This window comes from Rhinoderma darwinii, chromosome 6 (genome assembly GCF_050947455.1).
Source record: "Rhinoderma darwinii isolate aRhiDar2 chromosome 6, aRhiDar2.hap1, whole genome shotgun sequence".
NCBI lineage: Eukaryota > Metazoa > Chordata > Amphibia > Anura > Rhinodermatidae > Rhinoderma > Rhinoderma darwinii.
Window position 1 is genome coordinate 123,292,016 of NC_134692.1, and position 27,311 is coordinate 123,319,326.

Below are 27,311 nucleotides of genomic sequence, written 5' to 3' on the forward strand. Positions count from 1 at the left end.
AGATATTTTTATTTTTGGGAGACCGCCTATACCCATCATCTGTTTCTAGGTGGCTACTAGCTTCCTAAATGCCATCTGAAAAGTGAATGTTTGCATTGGGCGGTGTGCACAGAGCCCAGCCTTACTATGCATGCAATAACTCCTTATATGTGAAATCCTAAATGGGATAGGAAGACGGAGTGGTTAAAAGGCCCCTCCCTCCACCCACTTGCCAGTTTTTTTTTCAATTACTACACCAGGATGGAGGCAACCCTATTTTATTTTTAGGGATAATAACGGACGTGAATTGCACAAATCAGAAATTAAGAACCGTATTAGACAGAACATCCAGCCTATAGTGTCTAGCAAGATTGGTAGAACTACCATACGTTTTGCAGAGAGCTTTTTCTTTTTTTTTTAAGCTTTCTTCCCTTTTATTTTTCCCCCCATATAAGTCGGATACGTTTTTTTTATCCTGTCCAGTACATTCCTGTTGATCTTTTAGATCTGGATAAAAAAAAGGAAGGTAGAATTATTTTCTGCTCTCTATGAAAGGAAATAGCCACTTTAGGAACAAAAGAAGGGTCCAGCTTTAGGATGATTTGGTCCTCCTGGATTTTCAAATAAGGTTCTATGACTGAAAATAAATAAATTAATTTCTCAAATCCTTGCTGACGTTATAGTGACTAAAAGCGCTGTTTTTAGGGTTAAAGCTCTTATATTTATAGAGAGTTGATGGGCTCAAAGAGAAGGTCACAAAGAGCTGTCAAGACTACATTTCCAGGCAGACACAGATTTATTTAGGGATGGTTTTAGTTTAGAAAGTGCCTGTGTAAATCTCTTGATCCACCCATGCTCAACTAGGGGAGGTGTTGAAAAAAAACGACTCAGCTGAAATTTGTACTTTTAGGGTACTAGGACCAAGTCCCTTTTTGAATCCTGTTTGTATAAAGTCCAGGATTTTTGCGATATTTGGTGAGAAAGGATCTGGTCCTGGATCCCCATGCCAGGAACAGAATTTTTTGCAATTTTTTTTTGTGGATCTTTGAAGTGACTTCTTTATGGCTCAATAGAATGGTTGAGATTACCTCCTATGAAAGACTATGGTTTCACAGGATCCATGCTGAAAAAAAAAGACCCTGGGAGAGACTGTCCTTTTTTTTACCGGGAGCATGATCAGGTCTTCCAATGTCAGAGGTTTCAGGACTGGGAACCAGTTCCTCTTTGGTCAGTATGATAGAATTATGATAAGGTTTGTTAATTCTTCTTGAACTTTCCTTTACACCATTTGGATTAGTGGGAATGGAGGGAACGCATAAACTAGATTCATGTTCCAATGTTGGGATAACTCATCTACTCCCATTAGATGGTCCTTGAAATTTTTGGGTTAAGGACTGTAAAACTTTTGTTCAGGGTCCACTCCCATTGATCAGTTTTCTTTCGGCTCAGAAAGTCAGCTGACATTCTCTGCACCTTTAAAGTGGACTGCTGACACGAACAGAACATTTTCTTCTGCCCAACCAAAACTTTGAGCGGAAAGGGCTTGAAGACTAGCATGTCTTGTTCCCCACATGCTGTGGTGTTGTCTGACAATATTCTTATGTTTCCCTTATAAGTGTAAGAGCTTCTCTGAGAGTTTCCCATACAGATCAGTAGTTTGAAGACATTTTCTTCATCTGAGGAGACCAGGTGCCTTGGAAGTGTCGGTCTTGAATTATAGACCCACAGCCTTGTTTGCTGGAATCTGTGGTAATTACCCCATATGGAGAAGGTATCCATGAAACCGCTCTGTTTAGGTTGTTCGGAGAAAGCCACCTGAGGAGAAACATTCACTGACTCGGGAATCAATGTTTTTGAATTTAGGGACACTGGTTTGCAAGCCCACTGGGACAGAAATAGATTCTGTAAGTTTTGAGCGTGGAATTGGCTCCACGGGATGGGATTGGATGTAGGGGTGTCATTAATCCTAAAATCTGCATCCCATCTCTTACGGAACAGGTGCTTTTCCCCAAAAAAGTGCTCACCTCGTTCTGTAAGTGAAGTTGTTTTTACCTGGGTAGGGAAGAATATTGAAGGGAGGAGTCCAATAGTACTCCTAGAAAGATTTTTTTTATTTTTTGGGTTGGATAATAAATTTCAAAAAAATCAAATCTTGTAATAGGGCAAGGACCCAGGTTCGATGGTTCCTTAGGATGAATGGGGTATCTGCCACCAGTAGAAAAGTTGTCTAGGTATGGGATGATCAAATTCTGATTTCTTAGAAACACCATTATTTTGGCCATGATCTTTGTAAACACCCCGGGGGAGTTAATGCTGAAGGGCGGACAATCAGTCCGAATCTTGAGCCACAACGCTCTTCTAGCTGTAAATAAAAACCTAAAACAAAAAGGCACTCCAGGAACAATAGAATTGTTGGATTTACAAGAAATAAATTCTTTATTCCGAAAACAATGATTTATGGAAAAGCAAGCGACAAGACGTTTAAAATATAGAATATATGCATATAAAGTACAAAAGTTCGAATAATTGATACACCGAGCATAGATCTACCAAATTATAACAATAAAATTAAATAAACATACCATCAATACAGGACATAATTTGTGATCAATGTACAAGCAATATGATATCACTAAGGTATATAAAGTATATAAGGTATTATGGTAAAATCACCAGGGTATACTTGGAAGAAAGGAATGCATGAAACGATTACATAATGAATGGATTACATACAGCAATTATCGGAGGGGCATCAGCAAAATGCCCCTCAAGACCATACCATAAAGTACCGGTGAATATGGAGTAGTGGCTAGAAAAGACCATAGAAGAGACGAGCACAGTTATCAAAAATCGTCAGATAGACGATAGTCGAAAGTAACTAGAAGTCTGGGCAAATAGATAGAGTGACAGTCAGAACGGTTAGGAAAGGACGTATGGAATAATCGTCAGAGAAATGGAAGAGAACGTAACCAGAAAGTAATAAATAAGTGATGCATATATTGCATTAAACAAACCTGCATAGGGTGAAATGAAGGTATGTAATAGGCGAATACTGTGATTTATTTCAGAAAATACTTAACAAATGTTCCTTGGATCTGATCGTGCTAACGGTGGAACATTTACAAAAATCCATTAAAGAGTCTGCTGAAAAAATAAAGAATCTGGAACAACAACTATCCTCTTCATTACCCAGCAGTGAATGGGAAACCTGGAAGACCAGAACGGATAACGTCATCAAAGAATTTACGAAGGAAGTGGAATCCAGAAAGAGGGAGAAATTCCAACGCGACGCCAACGATCTTAATAATCAAGTTTACAGATGGCAGGAATCCTCAAACTCCTGGCGTTCACGCCGAGGCTATACTACTGGCAACAGATCCACTTCAGGGAGCGATACATCAGCGGAAAGACCATCTTATCGCCCTCAGCGTTTTTTAGGGAATCGCAGGGGCAGAGGCGCCCCGCCCGAAGGTCGGGGAGGAGAAGGGAGAAGTCGCGAACCGGGGATACAGACGAGGTCCCAGGTAAGACCAATGACCTGGTTGTCAACATCTCCTCCTACACCTTAGATGCTGCGGAACTATCGGTTTTACAGAAGGGTTTATCCTTCTATCCAACCACTACTTGCAATTCCTTCATTCTGGAACAAGAACTGAATAGGTTTTATAGATCCCTTAGACTTAAGACACACTTTGGTGTTTCGGAAGTCAACATGAATCCAGTCATCTCTACTGCAGCCCCTTCCCCATTATCTATTGATTCACTAGGTTTACGTAACAGTAGTAATTTCTCTCCCCCAAAAATATACCATGCCACAGAAGCAGTGATTGATCTAATTAAAAAGGGATGTTCAAACCCTTCTTGTGAAATACAGGATGGGGTTATACCCACACAGGAACAATCTGTCTAGGCTTGAATCTGAAGCTCTCAAATCCCTGAGCAAGAATAGGGATATAATGATCAAACCTGCAGATAAGGGCGGGCCATAGTGGTTTGTGATAGACAAGATTATATGAATGAGATAGTGAGACAACTGTCTGATCACAATACATATAACAAAATTAATGGTGATCCCTCGGGGAAAATTCGCAACAAGATAATTACCATCCTAGATGATTTTAGGGGTCGTGGTACAATAGACGATAAAACCTACAAATTTCTACAAAATCCACATCCGATTAATCCAGTATTTTATATTTTGCCAAAGATCCATAAATCTTTACAAAACCCACCTGGCAGACCAATAGTAGCTTCGACTGACTCCATCCTTTCGCCACTTTCAATTTTTTTAGAAAAAATTCTTACTCCTTTAATCAAGACTACACGCTCCTTTATTTTAGATACAGGTCACTTCCTACAAAAAATAAGGGAACTCTTGATGGTTGCCCCATCTAGTACTTTAAGAACTCTGGACCTCAATAGTCTATACACTTCCATTACACATCAGAAGGGTATCCAGGCGGTTACACATCTCCTTAGATCTACCACAATGACAGCTGATTCGACATCATCATGTCTGGAGTTACTTAACCTAATTTTACACGAGAACTTTTTCCTATTTGGGGATGAATATTATGTGCAGACTTGCGGGACAGCGATGGGGTCGAATGTAGCACCTCCTTATGCTAATGCGTATATGTCACTTTTCGAAGAAGAACACATATAATAATTCTTTATTCACACAACATGCGAAGTGCTGGTACTGATACATCGACGACATATTCTGCATATGGGACGGCCCTCAGGAATCCCTAGATAATTTCCTACATTACATTAACAGCATAAGGGAGGAGTTAAAATTTACATTGAATTTCAATAAGGAGAGAATTTGTTTCTTGGACACTATGATTGTCAAGAATGCAGATGGACTTCTTAGTTCGGATCTTTACTCTAAGCCCACAGACAGAAATGGATTGCTACATTACAGTAGTAATCATCCTAGGAACACACTGTGCTCATTACCGAGATCACAGTTCATGAGGGTTTCCAGAATTGTAGCGGATGAGGAGACAAGAAGGACTAGGTTACAATATATGTCAAGGAAGTTTGAGCAAAAGGGGCTATCCTAGATCCTTGTTATCAAAAGAATTGGGTAGATCACTGATGACTGATAGGGGGCCCCTTCCAAATTAAAAACAACACTGGCTAGATTACCTTTGATACTCACCTATCATCCTATTATACCGAAACTACAACAGAGTATCCGTAGACATTGGTCGGTACTACACACCGCCTATCCTGAGATCGAGGAATTATGTTGTGCTCCAAAAGGTCCACCAATATTCGTGATCGTCTCATTAGAGCTGACATCGGCAGCTCTTTGAAGGTACCAAGGCAAGTTTTTTTGCAAACGAGACGTAATGGCACCTTCCCATGTCTACACTGTTCTAGCTGCTCAAACATTATTAAGGGTGACACAATTCAGCATCCTCATACTAATAAGACTTTTCCGATTAAAGGCTTTTCACATGCGACTCTAATTTTGTAGTCTATTTAATCAAGTGCCCATGTGGATTGACATATGTGGGGGAAACTACGCAGCATATTAGGGATCGCCTGTCAGGACATAAATCCACGATCAGATGCAAAAAAACGTGGTTACCTCTCCCTGACCATTTCCAAAAGTTCAATCATAATATTTCGCAATTACGGTTTCAAATAATTGAGCAAGTGTCTAGGCCCAGGAGAGGGGGTAACCATATACATCTACTAAAACAAAGGGAGTCTTATTGGATTCATACATTGGAAACACTTTCACCTAAGAGCCTAAATAGAGAGTTTGACCTGTTATGTTGAAATATTTTTCTATATTTGCTGTAAATTTTTTGTCATTACTGTCGTTCCTGATATTAATACTCAATATCCATCTCTTCTCAGGCACGTTAAGAAAAAAACACGACATCGTTTGTACGACCAGATACAGGTACCATAAAACCGGTTCACATTTTTTTCTGTTCCTTCTTGATTTTTTTTTTATTTTTGATTTTTTTCTGTTCCTTCTTTATGGTTATCTTTTTTCCTCCAACTCAGGTCTGTTTTACCTTTTCTATCTTTTCTTCTTTGCATCACAATACAATACATACACACTATTTTGTTTCTTTCATTTGTTTTTTCACCTACATAGATACGGTTATTCTTAGTATTGTATAATAAACTGTTGGTCTTATAGACTCCTTTCTTTTTATAGATTATCCAATATTACACTCTGTATCTCTCATACATATATCGTAGTACTACCTTCTGTGATTGCAGATCATTCATTATCAGGACGGGCGCCTCCCTTCCTAGTTACAGTAATAGCTTGCGGTTCACACCGCAACTCACTTTACCGTCCTACGCATGCGCCACTGTGGGCTTGCGTTCCACCGACAGTGAGACCGGATATCCGGTATAGGGACTTCATGCCCTATATCTGGTTCCATTCCTAAATTCCAGGACGCATACTAACCTTGCTAGAGCGTCGGGAGGACGCCTATTACATACCTTCATTTCACCCTATGCAGGTTTGTTTAATGCAATATATGCATCACTTATTTATTACTTTCTGGTTACGTTCTCTTCCATTTCTCTGACGATTATTCCATACGTCCTTTCCTAACCGTTCTGACTGTCACTCTATCTATTTGCCCAGACTTCTAGTTACTTTCGACTATCGTCTATCTGACGATTTTTGATAACTGTGCTCGTCTCTTCTATGGTCTTTTCTAGCCACTACTCCATATTCACCGGTACTTTATGGTATGGTCTTGAGGGGCATTTTGCTGATGCCCCTCCGATAATTGCTGTATCTAATCCATTCATTATGTAATCGTTTCATGCATTCCTTTCTTCCAAGTATACCCTGGTGATTTTACCATAATACCTTATATACTTTACATACCTTAGTGATATCATATTGCTTGTACATTGATCACAAATTATGTCCTGTATTGATGGTATGTTTATTTAATTTTATTGTTATAATTTGGTAGATCTATGCTCGGTGTATCAATTATTCGAACTGAATTTAGTATATTTAGTTTCTTTGTACTTTATATGCATATATTCTATATTTTAAACGTCTTGTCGCTTGCTTTTCCATAAATCATTGTTTTCGGAATAAATAAATAATTTTCTTGTAAATCCAACAATTCTATTGTTCCTGGAGTGCCTTTTTGTTTAGGTTTTTATTTACATGTTATGGGTATTCCAACCCGAACCTAGACAGCACGAATAAATCAGGAGTGCATCCTTACAATTTCTATATTGATATTGCTCTTCTAGCTGTGTTAGACAGTGCCCCATTCCTGGCAGCAAACTTGACTGATTCAACTGATGCGTCTGCTAAAAAACCTGTCGCCATTTTCAGTAAAGGCAGGGATTCAAATATATCTCCGGTTGAATCGACTGGAAAACCATTTGATGAAAACGTCCAGATTAAAAAAAAACAAAAAAACGATCTAGCGGCTGATGTAGCAGCAATGTTGGTCGAGATTAAGGCAGATGACGACTCCAAGGTTCTTTTTAGCGGTCAGTCTGCTTTGCGGTCCATAGGATTGTTTAACTGTGCAGAATCTTCAAAGGGGATTGCTGCCTTTTTAGCCACTCTTGCCATAGGGATATCTACTTTTGGGATTTCATCCCAGGGTTTTGTGTCTTTGGAGTCAAAAAGAAGTCTATTTTTAAATTCCTGTGAAATAAATGGCCTCTTTTCTGAATCTTCACTCTCAAAAGAAAAAAAAAAAAAAAAAAATCATCTTCATGAGGTTTTCATTTATAGGAAAAACTTTTGTTTTTCTCTTTCTGTAAGACCACCGAACATCTCGTCTTAGATGAAACTTGGCTGATCTTCCTGGACATCCATGGTTTCCATAATCGCTTGAATCCGGGTATCTGACGTTTCTGAAGAGAAATAAAATTTCTTCTCGTGGATGAGGATGAAGGTATCTGTTCTTCGCCCTCTTCAAATTCTCCTTCTGATAAATAGAAGCATTCTTGCTCGTAGTCTGATCCTTTGATCCACTTCCCTCCAAGGTCTTTTTGCCTGGGATACCGAAGGAGCCGCTTGGTGCGAGGGAGGCTACTGTTTCACATCCTCTCGTATTATAGTCCTTATTTCGGACATACATGAAGGTTGTTCCTCCAATAATTTTATGATGTAATCCAGGCACAATTGCTTCTTATGCGTATCCTGCATTTTTGTAACTTTTTTTTTGGTCTGCTTGTGTCTGAGAAGGTTACTTTTCCTACAAGAAAGAGGGGGTGGTAGGTAAAATACCTGTACAAGAGTACGTATTAGCCTATATCTCCAAGGGAGGGACTCGCATTACCCTGGGACACGTCTGGAATAGAGTCCGATCGAGAAGGTTCCATATCGCACACGGGGATAATCCAGTATCCGGATGGTCTCCAAGTTTTTTTTTGTAGACAAATATCAGCAGGACATTACAATAAGCTATCAGTTTGCTTATCTGTGCGGGTCCCTTTTATAGCTGCAAGTTTTCAAATTAACCCCCCATCCCCCCCCCCCCCGAGATGGCCGCAGACCGGAAGTAGCCCGACATCCCTTCCAGTGACAATGCTGCCTAACACTGAAAGACGCCACTTCCGGTAGGACGCTGTCCGTACTCAAGTAATAGGGGGTGGGGGGATAAGACCTGCTATTTGGTCTTCTACAAAATGGCCACGCGCATCTCAAGCCATGCCACCGGAGCTCCGCTATACGGCCATCAAATTCCTCTAACCCTGGACTGCTCTGGGATCCAGCTTAGAGTTTAGCATCTGGGGTTGGGGACCTCTCCTGTAAGAGGTGTTAGCGTAAGGCAATGTTTTAGGGAAAAGGAAGGAGGGGATTGGCTCCCTGATCTCGCCCCTTGCCTCATTGTTCTTTATCCTCGGTCCTCCTGTCCCCATAGAGGTCAAGAGGGCAACCTCCTGTGGTGCTGTCATGAGGGACGTACTGGAAAAACAAAGAAAAATGTAAAAACTAGCATTTTCCTAAATTTGAAATCCTCAGCTTCTAAAATGGATAAGGATACCACGCAAATCAGTAAATAAGGTTTACCATTTCTTCTTTATGTAAACATGATATTTAGGACTTTTTATAAGGCTTATAAGTTGTTGTTTTTTTTATTAGCAGTTTTTCAAAATTTGAACAATATTCGCAATAATTCACATACATAGGAGCAGCATTTTGGAAACGGTTGCGTTCAAGGATTCCCAATTTTGGAAATTATACCCAGTCAAGGAAATTTTTTATGGGTGTAGTGAGCATTTTAGACCCCATAGAATTTACTAAAAGTGGACTGTGAAAATGAAAAATACAACTTTTTGCAATGTTTAGTTTTAAAGTTTTTTTTTTTCATTTTTCACCAGGACTGTAGGAGACAAATCGCCCCATAAATTGATACGCCGTATCTGGTCATAAACTGCTGTTTGGGCACACTGCAGGGCTCAGAAGGGAAGGAGTGCAATTTGGCTTTTGAAACGCAGGTTTTGCTGGATTGATTTCGGAAGCCATGTTTCATTTGCACAGCCTTGAGGTACCAGAGTACAGTGGAAACCCCTGAGAAGTGACTCGTTTGAAAACTACACCCTTTCAAATGAATTAATCTAGAGGCGTAGTGAGTACCTCGATCACACAAGTTTTGCAGAAATTAGTGCGCAATAGTGGCAAATCTATAGGTTTGTTTTTTTCTTCAATTTTCATGCCTCCTATTGGAGGAACTCACAAAATCTAGTCTTATGGATAAAGAGACGGATGTCCCATTATTTAGGAGTACCTCAGCAAAGGCTAAGTGAAGAAATAATAGATTTTTACTTTTCCCCTCTTTAGATACAACCCTCTGCAAGGTGCAGCTTGCAATAACGAGACTTGGGTGCTATATTTTTTTGATTCATTCCACATTTAGACGGTATTGATAAGACAAGTCACAGCCTTATTATTCTCATCTGGCTCCCATTTGAGTCTTCAGGCTGAATATAATTAAAGGGGTCATTAGCCGAAGTGTAAGGGACCAGTCAAAATAGAACTTCTCCAGTGCTTGCCAACGTTGGAAAGAAGAAGAAAAAAAAAAAAAAAAGGGGCTACACCACCTAGGAAGTGCTTTGCTATAGATTCAATGCCGTATTAACAGCCACAAGTTATTCCGGCAGGTGTTTGCAGGGTCTCCCTTAAAAGATACATCTGCTCATTGAGTAAGATTTATTAAGTGTCCAAACATTTTTTTTTGCAGATTTTGTCCAATTTTATTAGAATCTTGCACATTGTATAGTAGATCTGGAGCAACTTGCTAGACAGGTTTCTTCTTTGCACCACTTCATGGCTGCCGTACATGTATACTAGAATTCTGCAGCAATTACGCAGATAGGGCACTATAAGAAGTCTCTCAGCCGAGTCGCTCTTTGGCAAATTACTTTCTACCTTCCGGGTTTTTAAAATTGTCAAACACAATTTTCACCTATTCTCAAAATGCAGTTCTAGGATACCGCAGCTGAATATTACCCTTATGCCTCACGCACAGGACCGTTGTGCCACTTGGGCCATTTTTGACGGCATCCGATAGTCTTCACAGACCCATTCACTTTAGCGGGTGAATCGGGTCCGTGAAAAATGGTCCAAGTCTCCAATCCGAGGAAAGATAGAACACGTCCCATCTTTCATCGGATCACTGACGGGACTCGGGCAGCGCACACGGTCGTGTGCATGAGGCGTTATTATAGAGAATATCACTAGAGACAACGGTCTGTAATGGACCAAGACCTGGTTCCATGTGAGGTGCGATTAGCTTGGACCTGACAAGCATTTTACCTATGGTTTACCACAGAAGCCCGGTCTGGGATATCTGAAGACACCAGTAAGTCATCCCTGGTATATGGAGTTCCTATAGTTATACAGAACGGATCGGATAATATAGATCAAATTTAATATGGACTGTGATTGGAATTAGTCAGAAGAGAATTTCCTCAGGTCAAAGTTAGAGGAAATCCTGGCACATCTAAAACTGCAGTCGGAGTAGAAATGCAGATTAATTTCCCAAGATATTTTAAAAGAGCGGACGAGAAATATGCAGTTCTACTTACTAACAATTTGTGGTTTATCTGGGAGAGATTTAGTGAAAGTCTGTGGTAAAAATCTGCAGAGCTAGTTGCTCTACCTGGCAACACATCTGTATGTGAAGCGGCTTGAAAAAAACAAAAACATGTGATGTTAAACTCTGCTGGCAGCACTTCGCCTGAGGGGTCCCTATAGGGGGCAATCTCCTGTGGTGCGGTCATGATGGACACCTGGAAATACAATTACCGGTAGGTCCAATTCCTACTTTTTGTAAAACATATCGGCCAAACTTTACCAAATTAAACGGTCATAAAATCTCAGAATCACTTACATAAGTACTCCAAAATTATTACCACATAAAGTGATTTGAAAAATGGGGTTGCATCCTGAAGTTCAAGATAGATTGTTTAACCCTTTAAGGACACAACCGGAGACCAATTACCAACAAATTCTCAAGGACAGAAGTTACAATAGTTTTGTCCCTTTCTATCATAACTCTTAATTACTAGTGAATGGATAAGTCGTCGTCGCCTCTGAAGACTTTTTTGGGCAGCACTTCACCTGAGAGGAAGCCAAGCCTCACTCCAATCAGGACTTCACCTTTATCAGCGATTACGTCCCCAGTACGGCATTCACTTTTCATACGGCATTTAGAAGGCTAGTCGGTACCCAACAGCTGATTTTGGAGATCACAGATTGCTGCAACGTTTTTTCTTGACTACAGCGGAAGGACTTCTACCAGAATTTCTTAAATCTTCCCACCCAGCACAGACCGAGAGATGGACACCATGAGACACTACCCAACAGACTAATATCAAGCACAAAGCAACTAGAAAACCATTGAAGACCATTCATACACAAAGAGAAGCATGCATGTGCTGGATTCAAACTTTGAAAAGTAGCTAGTACCTAGTGTATTTCTAAAGTAAGAATAGTATTCGGCTTTTTACTACAGTTTTGCCATGATTTTTGTGCGAATTGCGCTAAAAACGCATGCATTTTTTCGGTGTCGTGTTCAGCCACACAGCAAAACCACATGGTGTGAATACACCCTAAGGATACTTAAAACTCTAGTAGACATTCTTCATTCAGAATGCTTATTTATTAGACAGAAGGGCTGCAAAGTGTGTTTCACACCAAAGGATCTGCTTTGTCTGAGAATTTAAAAAAAGAAAGAAAAAAAAAAGTCCTTTGAATTCAATGGCAACTGTGGGATACTTTAAATTCCCTGCTGCGCCACCACCAGGTTCCCCCACAGATTACCTATAACCTATAATCATCTGACTGCCAAAAGGACCATTGTATAAAAAAGGGAATGTCTAATGTGGACAACCCCTTAAATCATGCAAGCATTAACAAAGGATATTTATATTTCACCTTTATCTCCAGAGGGATATCAAGATATTCGTCATAGGTGTCAGAAACCGATTTACAGTGGAGACATTTTACTGCAAAAAAAAAAAAAAAAAAAAAAAAAAAAAATAAAGGTTTGAACGGAATGGTTTATATTTTTTTAATTGGGCAAATTTATTACATTTTCAGTTACGCAACAAGCCAAGAGACCCAAAGAACACCCCCCACCCCCAGAATGGTGCTGCTAAATAGTCCTTTGTCCAATGAGGATCATATACATCAGCGTAAACATGGGATTGGCAAATTATATTCTTAAACCCCCTGCACATGACCGTAATCACAGTCCGTGTTTACGGGCACAGCCGGCTGCGGACAGCCACCTGCGTTTGTGGGTCGTGCTGCCATTCTAAAGTATGGGAGCACGGTCTGTAAAATAAAGACTAGGACGTGCCCCACCTTTTGTGGAGGTTTTCTACAGCCTGGACACCTTCCCGTAAATATACAGGAAGGGGTCAGTTGGCAATAATAGTGAATGGGTCCGTAATTACGGACAAATTCTACCGTCGTGTGCATGGGGCCTCAGCCAGAGGAATAGACCAGTAGAGAGGAGGTTACAATAAAAATACACAGCAAGTACAGTCCATAGACGGGGTATAAACATTTTACAGTGCACGGTGTGGTGTTATCTGATCAGGCAGATGCCAATCCCGGTGTACCCAACCAAAGAGACCATATTTTTTTGTATTAATGTGGCCCACCTTGCTCAGTGTACACCCCTTTTGCCATTTGAAAAAAAGGTTTGACAGTAATATATATATATATATATATATTTAAAATGTATAATTAAATAATTTCCCCTTTAGATAATTTTTTTTTTTTTACTTTACAAGTAGACTAAAGGTTGCAATGGGTTGCATGAAGATCAACGCTTGGCATACCACATCTTACCTCGCGAACGTAGACAGCCACCAAATATTTGATGTGTAAAAGTTGTTGTTTGTGTACGTCTGTCAGCGCTGAAACAAAAAAAACACACATGCAAAGCTTAGGGTTAGAAACTTACAGTCGTGTACATAGTTTCCACAGAAAACGTAAGCTGGAACCGAAGGAACACTTTTCCATTTAATACAAAAGGTAGCGACAACAATGGCTACAAATAGTCAATAGGTTAACCCCTTAATACTGCACGTGTTTTGGACAGTCATAAATTATCACCTATCCAATTCTCTTATTGCTGGTCGTGAGAATGGGGGGTCCTGAACTCCGCTCCTCATCACTGATTGACTGCAGTGAGGAGGACATTGAATGGAGCGGTGGTCGAGCACGCACGCTGCTACGCCATTCAAAGTCTATGGGAATGATCAAAATAGCCGTTTAATCCGACGTTTCCGTCATTCCCAGGACTCCTGCAGCAGTGATAATGCTTTGAAATAGATAGAATGCAGCATTGACAGGCAATTATGCTTAGAAATACTGACAGGCAACATATTAGGCCATGGCACTGGCGGCACGTCAGAGTGTGAACGTGCGATTGCATGTACACAGCCCTGTGCCCTGGCTGTTGCCAACAGCCCTGGGCACAGTATCAGGGACTAATCTGTTGGTCCCTGATCATGCGATCGCTGTGAGAACCGATCACATTTCTTTTTGTTTTGAAACTTATGGCAGCGAATCTCCTGCCTCTTTTCTTCTCACACATTGAGTGTGAGGAGAAGTAGAGAGAAATCTCAGGCTCTCGTATGGGCACCTGGTCCATCTTTTGGGCCTGGAATCCACACATTTACTGATACTCCTGGGATAACCGTGGACAATGCAAATTTTACCCAAATGGATTACTTCAGTTTATTGATTACTGATGAACTCCTAAATGTAATCGTCCACCCAACCAATTTATATGGCACTCAGTATATAAGGCAGAAACCTTTAACCACACATGCCAGAGATTGGACGCCCACCAATGTCAGAATTAAAATAAAAAAAATATATCGGGGCTCAATCTAAATATGGGTATTGTAAAAAAAGCCCTCCATAAGATCGTACTGGTCAACAAGACCCGCCCAAGCCACTTCAGTGCATTCTGCAGTAATGTCCAGCTCTCGTTATGAAGCAATAATGAGGTTCCTCAACTTCAGTGACAAAGCACAGGCTCCCCCTCCCCCAAGTACCGATGCAAACATTGACCGGTTGTTCAAATTAAGACCACTGACAAATTGCCTAAATAATTTATTTCTGCAACTTAACACCCCAGAGTAGAACATAAGCGTGGACAAATCCCTTCTCAACTTTCGCCAATATCTACCCTCCAAAAGGGCAAGATATGGCATTAGGCTTTATAAATTGTGCCAAAGCGGGTCAGGATATACCACCGCCTTCAGAATTCATGAACCGCTCATCAATGGTTCCTGGATGCCCCCCTGATCTTTCCACCAGCAGTAAAATCGTGTGGGAGATAATGCAGCCTCTGCTTAACAAGGGGCACCACCTCCTGTACTGCGACAATTTTTATTCCAGTGTGCCCCTGTTTAGACATTTGCATGCTGCGAGGACCGGGGCATGAGGAACCACGCAAAAAAACCGAATTGGTTTTCTGCAGCAATTAGTGGGGGACTCCTTATGCATCTGAGGAATTGCTGGCAGTCAAGTACAGGGAATCGCAAAGATGTATATGTGCTAAGCACAATTCATACCGCAGCAACACCGTGGCAGGGAGGGAAAGGGGGGCATCATCAGACAAGCACAAACCAGTGTCCAAATATAATAAGTACACGGCAGGGTGGATGTAAAGGGGGTTTTCCCCATGAGGGACATTTATGACCTATCCGCAGGATGTCATAAATGTCAGATAGGTGCGAGTCCCACCTATCTCCAGAGCAGGGCCCCCTAAACCCCGTTCTGCCACTCGGTTGCGGCTGAACCAGGTGAATTCCGACCATGAAAAAGGTTATATGGTCGGGAAATACGAAAACAGAGTAGCTCGCTGAACTACGCCGTCTCTGAAAGTCCCATAGAACTGAATGGTAATTACGGAAGCAGCGTAGCTCGCATGCTGCGCGGCTTCCGTCACTGCCATTCACCACTACAGGAGTTACGGAAACAGCATGCCATTTTATTTTTAAGTCAAATGCGAGATATCAGTCTGGACCATAGAAATACATGGTTAATAACAAAGGTCACTTACCTAGAGCAACCTCTGAGACAGGATTTTTGCATTTCCTCTACTGTATATCGAAGAAATTCATGAGCATCTTCTTGGCTTCCATAACGAAAGTGCTTTGCAATACCTAAAACAAATGAATCCAAATTTTATAAAAAAAATAAATAAAGCTAACTGCATTGGTCTCACTAAGGAACAAGAACTGAACTATGGGAGGCAGGCATGGTTTGGACTACACACACTTTAGTTTTCAGGCAGGGCACGACCACATTTTGGTTATCCAACTATTTATAGAGCCTATACTTCATGATTTTATACAGCAGCAATAGAGTGAGCACTTTACATACTCACTGTCCAAAATACATAATTTATCGGGCCTCTTGTCCAGTCTACTCTACTGCTCCGTCCCATGTGCATGGCAGAGTTTTTAAGATTTACATTGTTTACCATTCTTTCCTCCTCTGAACCATCCTGGTAAAAACGACTCATAGGGGTAAAACATTTATATATTAGACAGTGCGAGGCCTATGATCGCTACGGTGCTTTAAGTTCAGTTCAAATCGCCGGAACGGACATCGAGATTTTGTTTTCAAAGGACATTGGATAAGAACTTACGTCTAAGATCATTGATAACACTAGTGGGCTTGATGACTCCTCCGGAGTTGGTGAGGGCCTGAGCTACGTGAGACTGCATCACACACATCATACAGAAATCTTGTTCACGACCTGAAAGCAAATAAACGGAACAAAAAAAACAAACCATAAGCATCTGAATAGAAATGGACGTTACATGTAACCTACTATGTACTGTAATGATCACACTGGGGAATGTCAAGAGTCCATGACCTGCAGCTCTCCGGATGTTCTGGCTGCCAGGCTTCTTGGACTACTCCTACATCAGCTAAGCACCTCACCCTATCTGACCTGGTGGTTAACACTACATTATGGAATGGTCTGCTTACAGTATACAATGATCGTGACGAGAGTCTTGTTTATAGAGGACCTGGCAGCGCTCCTCACAAGTCTGTTTGAGTAAAGAGTGCCCAGAAAAAAAAATCTAATTATCAGCATCTATTCTTAGAACTTTGCATGTGCTGTTCCTGTTAATCCGGTTGGAAATGTATGAATATATTGAGAACTAGGTGTGACCCTTCCCCTGGTCAATGGAACGTGTCTCTACAATCTCACGCTATGTACGGGCACACACTATTGACATGTGAAATGGCAACAACCAGGTGTACATTTCCCGAAGCAATAACAGAGGAAGGGCACAATGCAGAGATCCAAGAAAAGGCGCCCTAGAATGGTTAGGAAGTCGGTTTTATTAAACACGTTGCAACAGTTCTAGGGCACTTTTTCTTAGACCTCTGCATTGTGCATTTCCTCTGTTATTGCTTTAGGAAATGTAGGAATAAATGGACAACTGGTTGTTACCATTTCACTTGTCAATATCGTGTGCCCATACACAGCGTGGGATAGTCAGCGTGAGATTGTGGAGACACGTTCCATTGACCAGGGGAAGGGTGACACCTAGTGGTCGATATATTCACACATGTCAAACAGGAACAACAGAGGAACAGCACAATGCAAAGTTGTAAGAATAGATGCTCACAGAATTGTGATTTTATGGGGAATAGCAGTATTAACTAAAACAGACATGTGAGGAGAGCTGACGGGTCCGCTAAGTGGGAACACATTGTAGAGAATACCTTAGGAATTTAAGTGACGATGTTCCAAGCCTACAGTGATACAATCCGGTTTTGCAAGAGTAGGTGCTAAGAGATAGGAGGTGCAGTTAGTCTACACCCATAAACAGCTCAACCTGACATTTGACAATTCATTATGGCTCTCTACCCTCCCTTCCTTGGCTGCATTTTCCAGGGATGACGGCTAGTAAACAATTGATCAATGATTACGTGGAGTACAGAGGACTAGTAAAATAAAGTCTTAAAGTTATATTCTATTCTATTTTATAAACTCCCTCTGGAAAGCGCACAAGAACCTGGTCCGCTGAACAGCCGGGTTGACCGGAAAAGCTGCTGTGTTATCAATGGCTATAAACGCAAAGAATCATGGCGGTATACAGGTATGGGGTCTCTTAGCCAAGGATAGCTGTACAGATTACTCAGAAAACCAAAAGGCTGAAAAAAAGTGCAAGACGAGTAGTACCAGGAAAAGTTCTTAAAAAAATACATATATGGGAAGAGTGCCGTACAGTACGGAAAAAACCCAAGCATTCAGAATAATAGATCCCATACCTGTATTTTATCTCAAGAATTGGGCTTTTTTTTGTAATTAATATGCACAATTTACTCAACTCTAGAAGTCCATTATACAGCAGGATGACAATTCTCTTATGTAAAGAGAACGGGTGGGCTACAGACGTAGGAATTGGGCGGGGGTTGGGGTGGGGGGTGTTACTCAATTTGAACAGTTCCACCATAAGAACGTTTGGTATAGAAACAAACCAATGTAGATTATTTGAGGTGGTAGTTGTTGGACATTGATGTGCAGAAAATATATACCTGCCCAAAATGGTGGCTGTATCATCCAAATCCTGGGCTGCTCCTTGAGTCCAGGGCCAAAAAACTCCAAAATAGCTTGTAGGTGTTGAAGAGCAAGATAACGTGAGCATTTGCTCTCCTGAGCCTTTGCTCAAGGAAGGACTTAAGTGTCGCAGCACAGCGGGGCAAGTTTGCTGAAACTGGCAAGGATTATAGTGGACAAGTTTAGCAATAGGTTGCAATCTTGCTTGAAGCCAGTGCTGCTTAGCATCAAGAACTTACAGCTAGAAACATTAAAGGAAACGGGAGATCAGAGTAGAAATTGAATTGGAAAAAAAAAAGCGACCCACTTTCCTCCAATTTCCCTTGCTGCAGGCTTTCAGCCAGGTAAAAGTATTTTGCTTCCCACTGGGGTATATTTCGACTATATATATATATATATATATATATATAGGGCTAGTGAATGAGTAAATAAAATTACATTTTGGTAGGAGATGTGCCTGTAGGACACCATATCCCATACTATTATTTCCTAATTCTCATGTCACAACCTCAAAACGGGAGCAAAGCGACTATCTGATCGCTGACCGTTACTGCACTACAACACCCAGCATGCCATTGGTCAAGGTACTAACATGCCAAGAGTGGTCTTGCAGCAATCAAAGCTGATCAGGGGGAGGTTGCGCACTCAAGACCTCACTAACCAGCTGAGCAAAGGCAAAAATATACAAAAAGTCATACTCACAAGTCTTTGAGTGCTCTCGAGTGAGCATGTAGTTCGCAAGAGGTGCAGTGTAAGTTAAACACTGCAGAACAGAGTTCACAAAGCAAGTATTGCCAAGGTTTTGGAGACCAGCTCCAACCTTTTGTATCCGTTGCCATTTCAGTCTCAGTTTCTCTGCCGGGAAAAGGATCTTTTGCGGTGGATTTATGGCATCTCCAGGAACGGCCGATGCTGGAAGATAAAGATGGCGATGTTAATAATGCTCAGTCCAAAAAGGTAATCTCATACAAAATACAGTCTGCCTTCTGTGTCTAAACGTAAATGTCAGACACAATGAGAAAAAGTACAGTGGCAAGTAAGTAACATCATACAAAGCAGATCAACACTGCACCTTAGTACCTTAAAGGGGGTTTTGCGAAAATTTACTTTAAAGCGCAGGTTTCATTAACTCCTATTCATAGCCATGAATCTAGGATCACCACTCAAACCAGGGACCAGTTCAGGGCCGAGAGCTGCTGGTTCTCAGAATCACTGGGAGCCCCGTCTGCAGAGTCCCTGATGATTCGGAATTTTGTGACATGTCAATAAAGTAAAATTTGGGGGAAAAGTACATACAGGAGGAAAACACACTTGATGACAAACTATAGATATAAAACATGCTTAGAAGTGCTATTTCTTAAAGGGATTACATTTAAAATTCTGCAAAGTTGCTCTCCAATAAACCAGCAGGCAATGATATCCTGTAGAGAAGAGATATCCAACCTTTATTAAGAGCCACTAACACATGGGGGGGGGGGGGGGATTTAACAACTTTTCTTCTGGTTGAAGCTTAGCTGAAGAGGCAAGGCCACCTGCGGCCCAACACATTTACAATAATTTAAGCCAGAAACTGGCGTAAATGATCGCAGAAATCTATACCAGCTTGTGGTTGGCGTAGAGGTCGCTCAGTGGCACACACACAGTCAAATACGCAAGTTTAATAAGAGTTGTGCAACCTATAGACAGGCATAGTTCTGTTATTCAAAGAAAAACAGCAGGTTTTTTATAATCCCCTGTATACAGATCCCAGGCCAGAACCCCTAATAATGACAGACCTCAGATCAGACTATGCCCGTTTTTCTGGACAGATCTATGAAAGGGGCAGGATGTGGCACACAGAAGAGCTAGCACGTTGGCACACGTCAGTGCCCTAGCAGTCAGCAATGTAACATTGATGGACGCTGGCGCGATCTTACTCAGACGATTGTATACGTCCGTGTAATGTGCGTGAAAACCAATGGCAGCGCACGGACTTATGCAACGCAATGGGGCTATTCAGACGTGTGATTTTTCACGCAGCACGTTTCCGTTGCGTGAAACTCACTGCATGTCATATTTTGGTGCGTTTTTGCGAATCAATGGGTGCGTGAAAACAAAGGAGAGCACACAGACGTCTTCCGTGTGCTGTCCGTGATTCATGCATCCGTTGCTAAAAAAAAAAAACAAAAAAAATGTGCACCAACGCTGACATAAAAAACGGATGCCGGAAAACGGTGTACTTTTTGCGGACGAAAAACAGACACGATCGTGTGAATCTGGCCTTAGATTTATTTTTTAATAGCACTCTGCGCACCCGGAGTCTGCAGGTTGAGAATCACTGGAGTAAAAAGACCCCCTAAGACAGAAGTAATATTTTTGACAGCGCTTTCTTAAACAACTAGGCTTCTGTAAGTATATTCGAGAAAAAACAAATATTCACATATACAAAAAAAAATACATCTTATTTGTTGGCCTTTAAAGAAATAGTAATGCCTAAAATGCTCCATCATATTGTATTAATGCTGTAATTCATTCCAAACCACCTAAGGTACATGATATTCTATTCCATAGCAAATTTGGACGTATAGAGGGCATGACGAATTAATATGGTACCACCTCAGTACCAAAGAGCTTTATAGCACGGTTACAAGCAGTGAGAAGGGTTGAAGAAATTGATTGGCCATTACTTCTTTAAAAGCATGAAATAACATGAGCCAGGTCTTACGTGGATCATTCGGCTCTGAAGGCACAGGCTTTTCAGGAACATATGAATAGACGGCAGCACCAGGTACTGGTCCAAGAGAGATTTTAGCTGGGGATGATACTATGCCCCAAATTGGCGAACCTGTGTCCTTGTCTCCAGATGGTGCCATGGGCTTGTAAAGCTGATTCCGGCATGCTGTAGTCACTGAAGACACTTTATCTATTATGGTCATGATTTGACACTGCAAAAAACATATAGAAAAATAAAATATAAGAGGTCAGGAAATACAGAAATAAAGATATTTGATGGAACGGACAACAAACAGAGGTCTTAGACAAAATCCTAGACCATATATTCCACATACATGCTTCCTTCAGTAGACAATTTTAGATGCCCATACACACTATAATATATATATATATATATGATGGCCGTAACCCCCTCCCCTCAAACATACAAGCTGGCATTGCCCAAGCAGCATCTTTACTGCAGGCAGACACCTCTGGTAACGTACAGTGAAGGAAATAAGTATTTGATCCCTTGCTGATTTTTGTAAGTTTGCCCACTGTCAAAGACATGAACAGTCTAGAATTTTTAGGCTAGGTTAATTTTACCAGTGAGAGATAGATTATATAAAAAAAAAAAAAAGAAAAATCACATAGTCAAAATTATATATATTTATTTGCATTGTGCACAGAGAAATAAGTATTTGATCCCCTACCAACCATTAAGAGTTCCGCCTCCTCCAGACCAATTACACGCTCCAAATCAACTTGGTGCCTGCATTAAAGACAGCTGTCTTACATGGTCACCTGTATAAAAGACTCCTGTCCACAGACTCAATGAATCAGTCTGACTCTAACCTCTACAACATGGGCAAGACCAAAGAGCTTTCTAAGGATGTCAGGGACAAGATCATAGACCTGCACAAGGCTGGAATGGGCTACAAAACCATAAGTAAGACGCTGGGTGAGAAGGAGGCAACTGTTGGTGCAATAGTAAGAAAATGGAAGACATACAAAATGACTGTCAATCGACATCGATCTGGGGCTCCATGCAAAATCTCACCTCGTGGGGTATCCTTGATCCTGAGGAAGGTGAGAGCTCAGCCGAAAACTACACGGGGGGAACTTGTTAATGATCAAGGCAGCTGGGACCACAGTCACCAAGAAAACCATTGGTAACACATTACGCCGTAATGGATTAAAATCCTGCAGTGCCTGCAAGGTCCCCCTGCTCAAGAAGGCACATGTACAGGCCCGTCTGAAGTTTGCAAATGAACATCTGGATGATTCTGAGAGTGATTGGGAGAAGGTGCTGTGGTCAGATGAGACTAAAATTGAGCTCTTTGGCATTAACTCTACTCGCCGTGTTTGGAGGAAGAGAAATGCTGCCTATGACCCAAAGAACACCGTCCCCACTGTCAAGCATGGAGGTGGAAACATTATGTTTTGGGGGTGTTTTTCTGCTAAGGGCACAGGACTACTTCACCGCATCAATGGGAGAATGGATGGAGCCATGTAACGTCAAATCCTGAGTGACAACCTCCTTCCCTCCACCAGGACATTAAAAATGGCTCGTGGCTGGGTCTTCCAGCACGACAATGACCCGAAACATACAGCCAAGGCAACAAAGGAGTGGCTCAAATAGAAGCACATTAAGGTCATGGAGTGGACTAGCCAGTCTCCAGACCTTAATCCCATCGAAAACTTATGGAGGGAGCTGAAGAGCCGAGTTGCCAAACGACAGCCTCGAAATCTTAATGATTTACAGATGATCTGCAAAGAGGAGTGGGCCAAAATTCCATCTAACATGTGTGCAAACCTCATCATCAACTACAAACAACGTCTGACTGCTGTGCTAGCCAACAAGGGTTTTGCCACCAAGTATTAAGTCTTGTTTGCCAAAGGGATCAAATACTTATTTCTCTGTGCACAATGCAAATAAATATGATATATATCATTTTGACTGAGATTATATATAAAAAAAAACAGAAAATCAATCTCTCACTGGTAAAATTAACCTAGCCTAAAAATTCTAGACTGTTCATGACTTTGACAGCGGGCAAACTTACAAAATCAGCAAGGGATCAAATACTTATTTCCTTCACTGTATCTCCAGGAGGACAACCGATCAGCATGTTGAAATCCAATCTAATGTATATGGTAGTCCAATTGTCTCTAGATGTCTGGGTTGCCCCCATACTGGTTACATAAATATTTGCAAATCCTGCGAGTCATCCTCCAAAGCCAAGTTCACATCATGTTTTGGCCCGAAGGTTAGCGTGCACGTTGTGAAAGCTTCCTACGGACACGCTAAACGTATCCACAGGGCTCCATTAGCCTGACTGCGTCCAAAAGAGTGTTCTTTCGGCCTCCGTCAGGCTGGTATACGTCGGCATACTTTTTTTTGGAAGATGGAATAACGTAGTATTAGACCACAAAAAAAAAAAAAAACACACACTTTGGGGCCAGAATCCCCGGTAAGAGCCTCAGGTAGCGCTCGGCCTTGGGATTCCAGCCCTGGGGAAGCCCCTGACATCACTGGCCATGTATGGACAGTGTCTTTAGGGGCTCCCTCTCGGAGCAAAATCTCCAGCTAGAGCGTTGACGACGCTCTGGCCGGGGATTCCTGCATTTCAAAGCTCCTAACGACACTGTCAATATATGAACAGTGACGTCAAGGGCTTTCCCAAGACGGGAGTCCCCCCAGCCAGAGGGCTTGCAATGCTCTAGCTGGGGACTCCATAGTTGAGAGCCCCTGACATCACTGTCCCTATATGGACAGTGATGTCAGGAGCTTCCTTTAGAGTAGCGCTGTGCCCAAGGATTCCTCCTGACGTATTCCTACTGTGTATCTATACAGTGGGATACGTCGGTGCCTTCTGTCGGAGGCAAACGTTGGGACTCCTCCTGACGTAGACCTTAGACAGAAGTGAAAAACGTAACGTGAACTGGTTCGAAGCTAAACAGGATGGACTCCAGACTAACGTGTTTTATCTTCGACAATAGTCATATACACCTCAGTAAAGACAGATTTGTGCTGATGGGGGATGTCTTGACTAAATAGAATTGCAAAAAAATAACCTCAGCGTTGAGTAGCCACCTGTACAGATTTTCAGTCACTGAATGTAAACAAAAATGCCTTCAAGCGTGGCTTGATGTAGCTTTTGGCGGGTTTTTTTCAAAAAAATTAAAAATATCAGCAAGAAAAGTCCAAGACAGATTTTTTTTTCTGCTCGACAAAAAAATAAATAAAAAAAATCCCTGTGTAAACATGTCTGTATTTAAAGTGTCACGAAAAACGCATTTGACGTTTTTACATACCCTACCAACGTTTATTTTTATTTCTCCATACAGTTTAAGGCCTCCTGTACACGACCGTAAGAGTTTTTATCGTCCTTAAATACGGATCCAACAGCTACACATCCGTAGCCGTCCGCAGTTGCGGAGGCGCCTATCCAACTCTATGGGCGAGTCCTTGCAGCAATTGCGGACAAGAATAAGACATGTTCGATATTTTGAGGGTCATTTCTACTTTCTGTAGATTGACAGATGTCCGTGGCCAATAGGAATGAATGGGTCTGAAATTTCTTCCGGATGAAAGCTACGGTCGTGTGAATGGGGCCTAAATAAACTTATTTTGAAAGAGAAAGATCTAAAAAGATCCAGATCCGCCAGAGGAAATGAACTAGTTGAAAGGCTCACCTGCATTTTCTCCAATGGAATTGGGTCATTTCTTTCAACATAAAAATATATCTTTTTTCTTTTTTAAGCCGTTGCGTCGAATGCAAAACCCAGAGGCAAAAAAACGCTCCCAACAGCGCCACAAGTATTTTCTGCCTCCCATTGATTATAATGGGAGGTCAGAGGCAGCAACCACTCGGAGAGCGAGCATGCCGCGCCGCACCCCCCCCCCCCCCCCCACACACGACCGGCCAAAAAAAAAAAAAACTATGCCTCCCATTGAAATCAGTGTGTGTGGGGCGGGGGGTGATTTTTGCCATTTCTTGGCACGGATTCCAACACCGCTCCCACATAAAAAAAAAACCTTTGCGATCTGAGGTATAATCCACACTACCATTGCTGGATCCCAGCGTCCGTAATGCCGCCATGTTGCTTCTGCAACCGTTCCATATGTCCATGTTGCTTCCGTGTGTGATCGATATTTTGCAGTCCGCACCCATAGGAAGGTCACGTGTTCGGATTGCCAAGGAGTTTCCTAGCAACATATCTGCAAAACGCAGACAGCACACGGAAAGCGAATAACACCGAGCCCTATCCATTATTTATGTGGACCCATAGACATGAATGGCGGCCAAAACGCGTTCCATCATCTACAGAGCAACAAATCCACAAAGAACACGGAAGCGCATGGCCCGATAGAAACGGATGGGTCAGTGTGATACATGCAAAATTATGCTGGCGACCTGGGCTTCTTCCGTGTGCCATGTGCACGAGCCCTTATACAGGACATTACTCTGCAGGGATGCTGAATACACTTATTTATGGACAGTATTTTTTCACACCTCCGATGACAGGGCTTTATTTTATAATATTAATATTCCAGAAATGCAAAAGAACACAAACCACTGTACCAGTCATTGGCACAAATACTAGCGTGGAGCTACGAGGGATACCATCATTGGCACACGCTTCCTGCTGGCCTGTGCTGCAGCCCCATTCCCACCATGTGCCCCGATCACGTAAGCCAAGCTACAACCGCCATTCACAGCGGGCAACTGACAGCTGTGGCGTGCCATCCTGACTGCCAGCAAAAAGCCGGTTCAATGGGCAGAGCCGCAGAAGGGCCTACATAACCGGCGCAGGCCACACCATGGAGAGCAGCTCTGCGCTACGCTCCGGCCCCGCTCTTATCTACGCGCCAGCACACCACGCCCACTGACGCCGTATCCACGTTACCTTGGTTGGCATAACCGAATTAAATTCGCCGAACGTCCCCGGCCGCCTCCATTATCTGCCGGGGGTAGTGTCTGAACAATGACGTTCTTCCTACACCGCCTATATAAGGGTAACCACGGAGACGAGGCGGAACACTCGAAACGGGCGGAGCTTCAGCTCGAAAGCCAATCACAGCCGTTCACTTTCTATTCGCCTGTGTGTAAAACAAAGGCGTCGGTAAATGCCTATCCAGTAAGGGAACATAGGTGACGTCAGAGTCATGTGACCAGGCTTCGCCCCTTTCCTCAGAGAACCACGTGATTTCCCATCGGCCTGTATTGCGAGGGTTTGTTATAACAGGCGGGAGAATGGAGCAGGGCCTGATAGTGTAGACGTGGTGGTCACATACATAGCGTTGTGTAGTACGATGTTTTGTGTTATACTTGTGGGTTGTTTTATTAGAGTTGCCAAGCTGATTTATTTTTTTTAAATGATCCAAAACTCCCGACAGAATGTTTTAATTACAATCCCAATAAGGCCTAGTTCACACCTGAGTCGGTGTTTGGTGTTTCCGTTGCTGTTTCATCAGAGGAGCTAAACAATTGTGATACCGGAAGCACCGGCTCCAACGTACAACAGACGCCACCGGCGGCTGATGGGACCTATTGACTAATGGGTTCTGTTGGGGTGTCCATGGTTTTACCAGAAACGATAGCGCATCGTGCTGCGCTATCGTTTTTGTTATTTCGGCTGGATCTGTGATGGAGGCCCCTGACGGAGCCTCCAACGCAGACGTGAACCAGGCCTAATCTGTAGAAGATCCTCCAACTAACAAAAAAATTACGGACGCATCAATGTGGTGTTTTTTTTTTGGCACGGCTTCCAAGTCCAAATCAGCACCAAAAAATGTAAAACTACACCACGTATCCGAAAAATGTAAAACTACACCACGTATCCGACCTAGAACCCGCAGCACATTTTGTGCTAGAAACAGCACCACATTGTGCTGCAGTTCTTCGGGCGAAATTTCCGCTAAAAGCAGCGCTAGAAAAAAAATTCATACATACCCCAGCTCATGGTGACGCGGTCCCTCTGACATGCAGTCCGACCTCCCGGGATGACACTGCATGTGATGGCTCTAGCCTGTGATTGGCTGCAGCGGTCACATGGGATGAGACGTCATTCCAGGAGACCGGCCTGTAAAAAGAACAGAATATAGCCTCGATATGACAACGCCCGGGGGGGTAAGTATAGGGTATAGGCTATTTTCTGCGGCGTTAATTCCGTTACGTGTGGACAAACACTAAGCCTATGAGCAGTAAATTGCAAACCAGATTACAGCTGAAACGCAATGCAAAAACACACAAGTATTTAGGATGTGTTTCTTTCCAGCATTTCAAAAATGCAAAAAAAAACAAAAACGCACAATGGGGCAGATTTACTACTTGGTCCAGAAAGTGTCAAAAAATGGGCCAAATTTTGGTGGAAATTGTTGCAGTTTTGATGTTTGCACCTCACAAGACACGTTTTTAAAACTGTTCCGAAAAGAGAGCTTGGAGGTAAAGGGGTGTTTCTTGCAGGAAAGTAACGTGGATTAAAATGCACCAAAAAAATGGGCACAAAATGAAGAGAAAAGTGTCTAACACAGGGGTGGGCAAA

General features: G+C 42.1%; 1 protein-coding gene across 4 annotated transcripts in view; it reads right to left on the bottom strand.

Annotated features, from left to right (window-relative positions):
* Nucleotides 1–25,859, bottom strand: part of USP42 (ubiquitin specific peptidase 42) — a 42,089-nt gene extending 16,230 nt beyond the window's left edge. The window contains exons 1-7 of one of the 4 annotated variants that reach the window (XM_075830248.1): nucleotides 25,674–25,859; nucleotides 20,893–20,992; nucleotides 18,771–18,980; nucleotides 16,137–16,247; nucleotides 15,546–15,648; nucleotides 13,316–13,383; nucleotides 12,392–12,462 (exon numbers count right to left, since the gene is read on the bottom strand). In XM_075830248.1, the coding sequence (XP_075686363.1) occupies nucleotides 12,392–12,462; nucleotides 13,316–13,383; nucleotides 15,546–15,648; nucleotides 16,137–16,247; nucleotides 18,771–18,980; nucleotides 20,893–20,992; nucleotides 25,674–25,685 (675 nt within the window). In that variant the 5' untranslated portion in view covers nucleotides 25,686–25,859. Of the gene's footprint in view, nucleotides 1–12,391; nucleotides 12,463–13,315; nucleotides 13,384–15,545; nucleotides 15,649–16,136; nucleotides 16,248–18,046; nucleotides 18,310–18,770; nucleotides 18,981–20,772; nucleotides 20,993–25,673 lie in introns of those variants that run through there. The other 3 variants (XM_075830246.1, XM_075830249.1, XM_075830250.1) reach the window with 3 other exon arrangements.
* Between the last annotated feature and the right edge of the window lie 1,452 nt (nucleotides 25,860–27,311).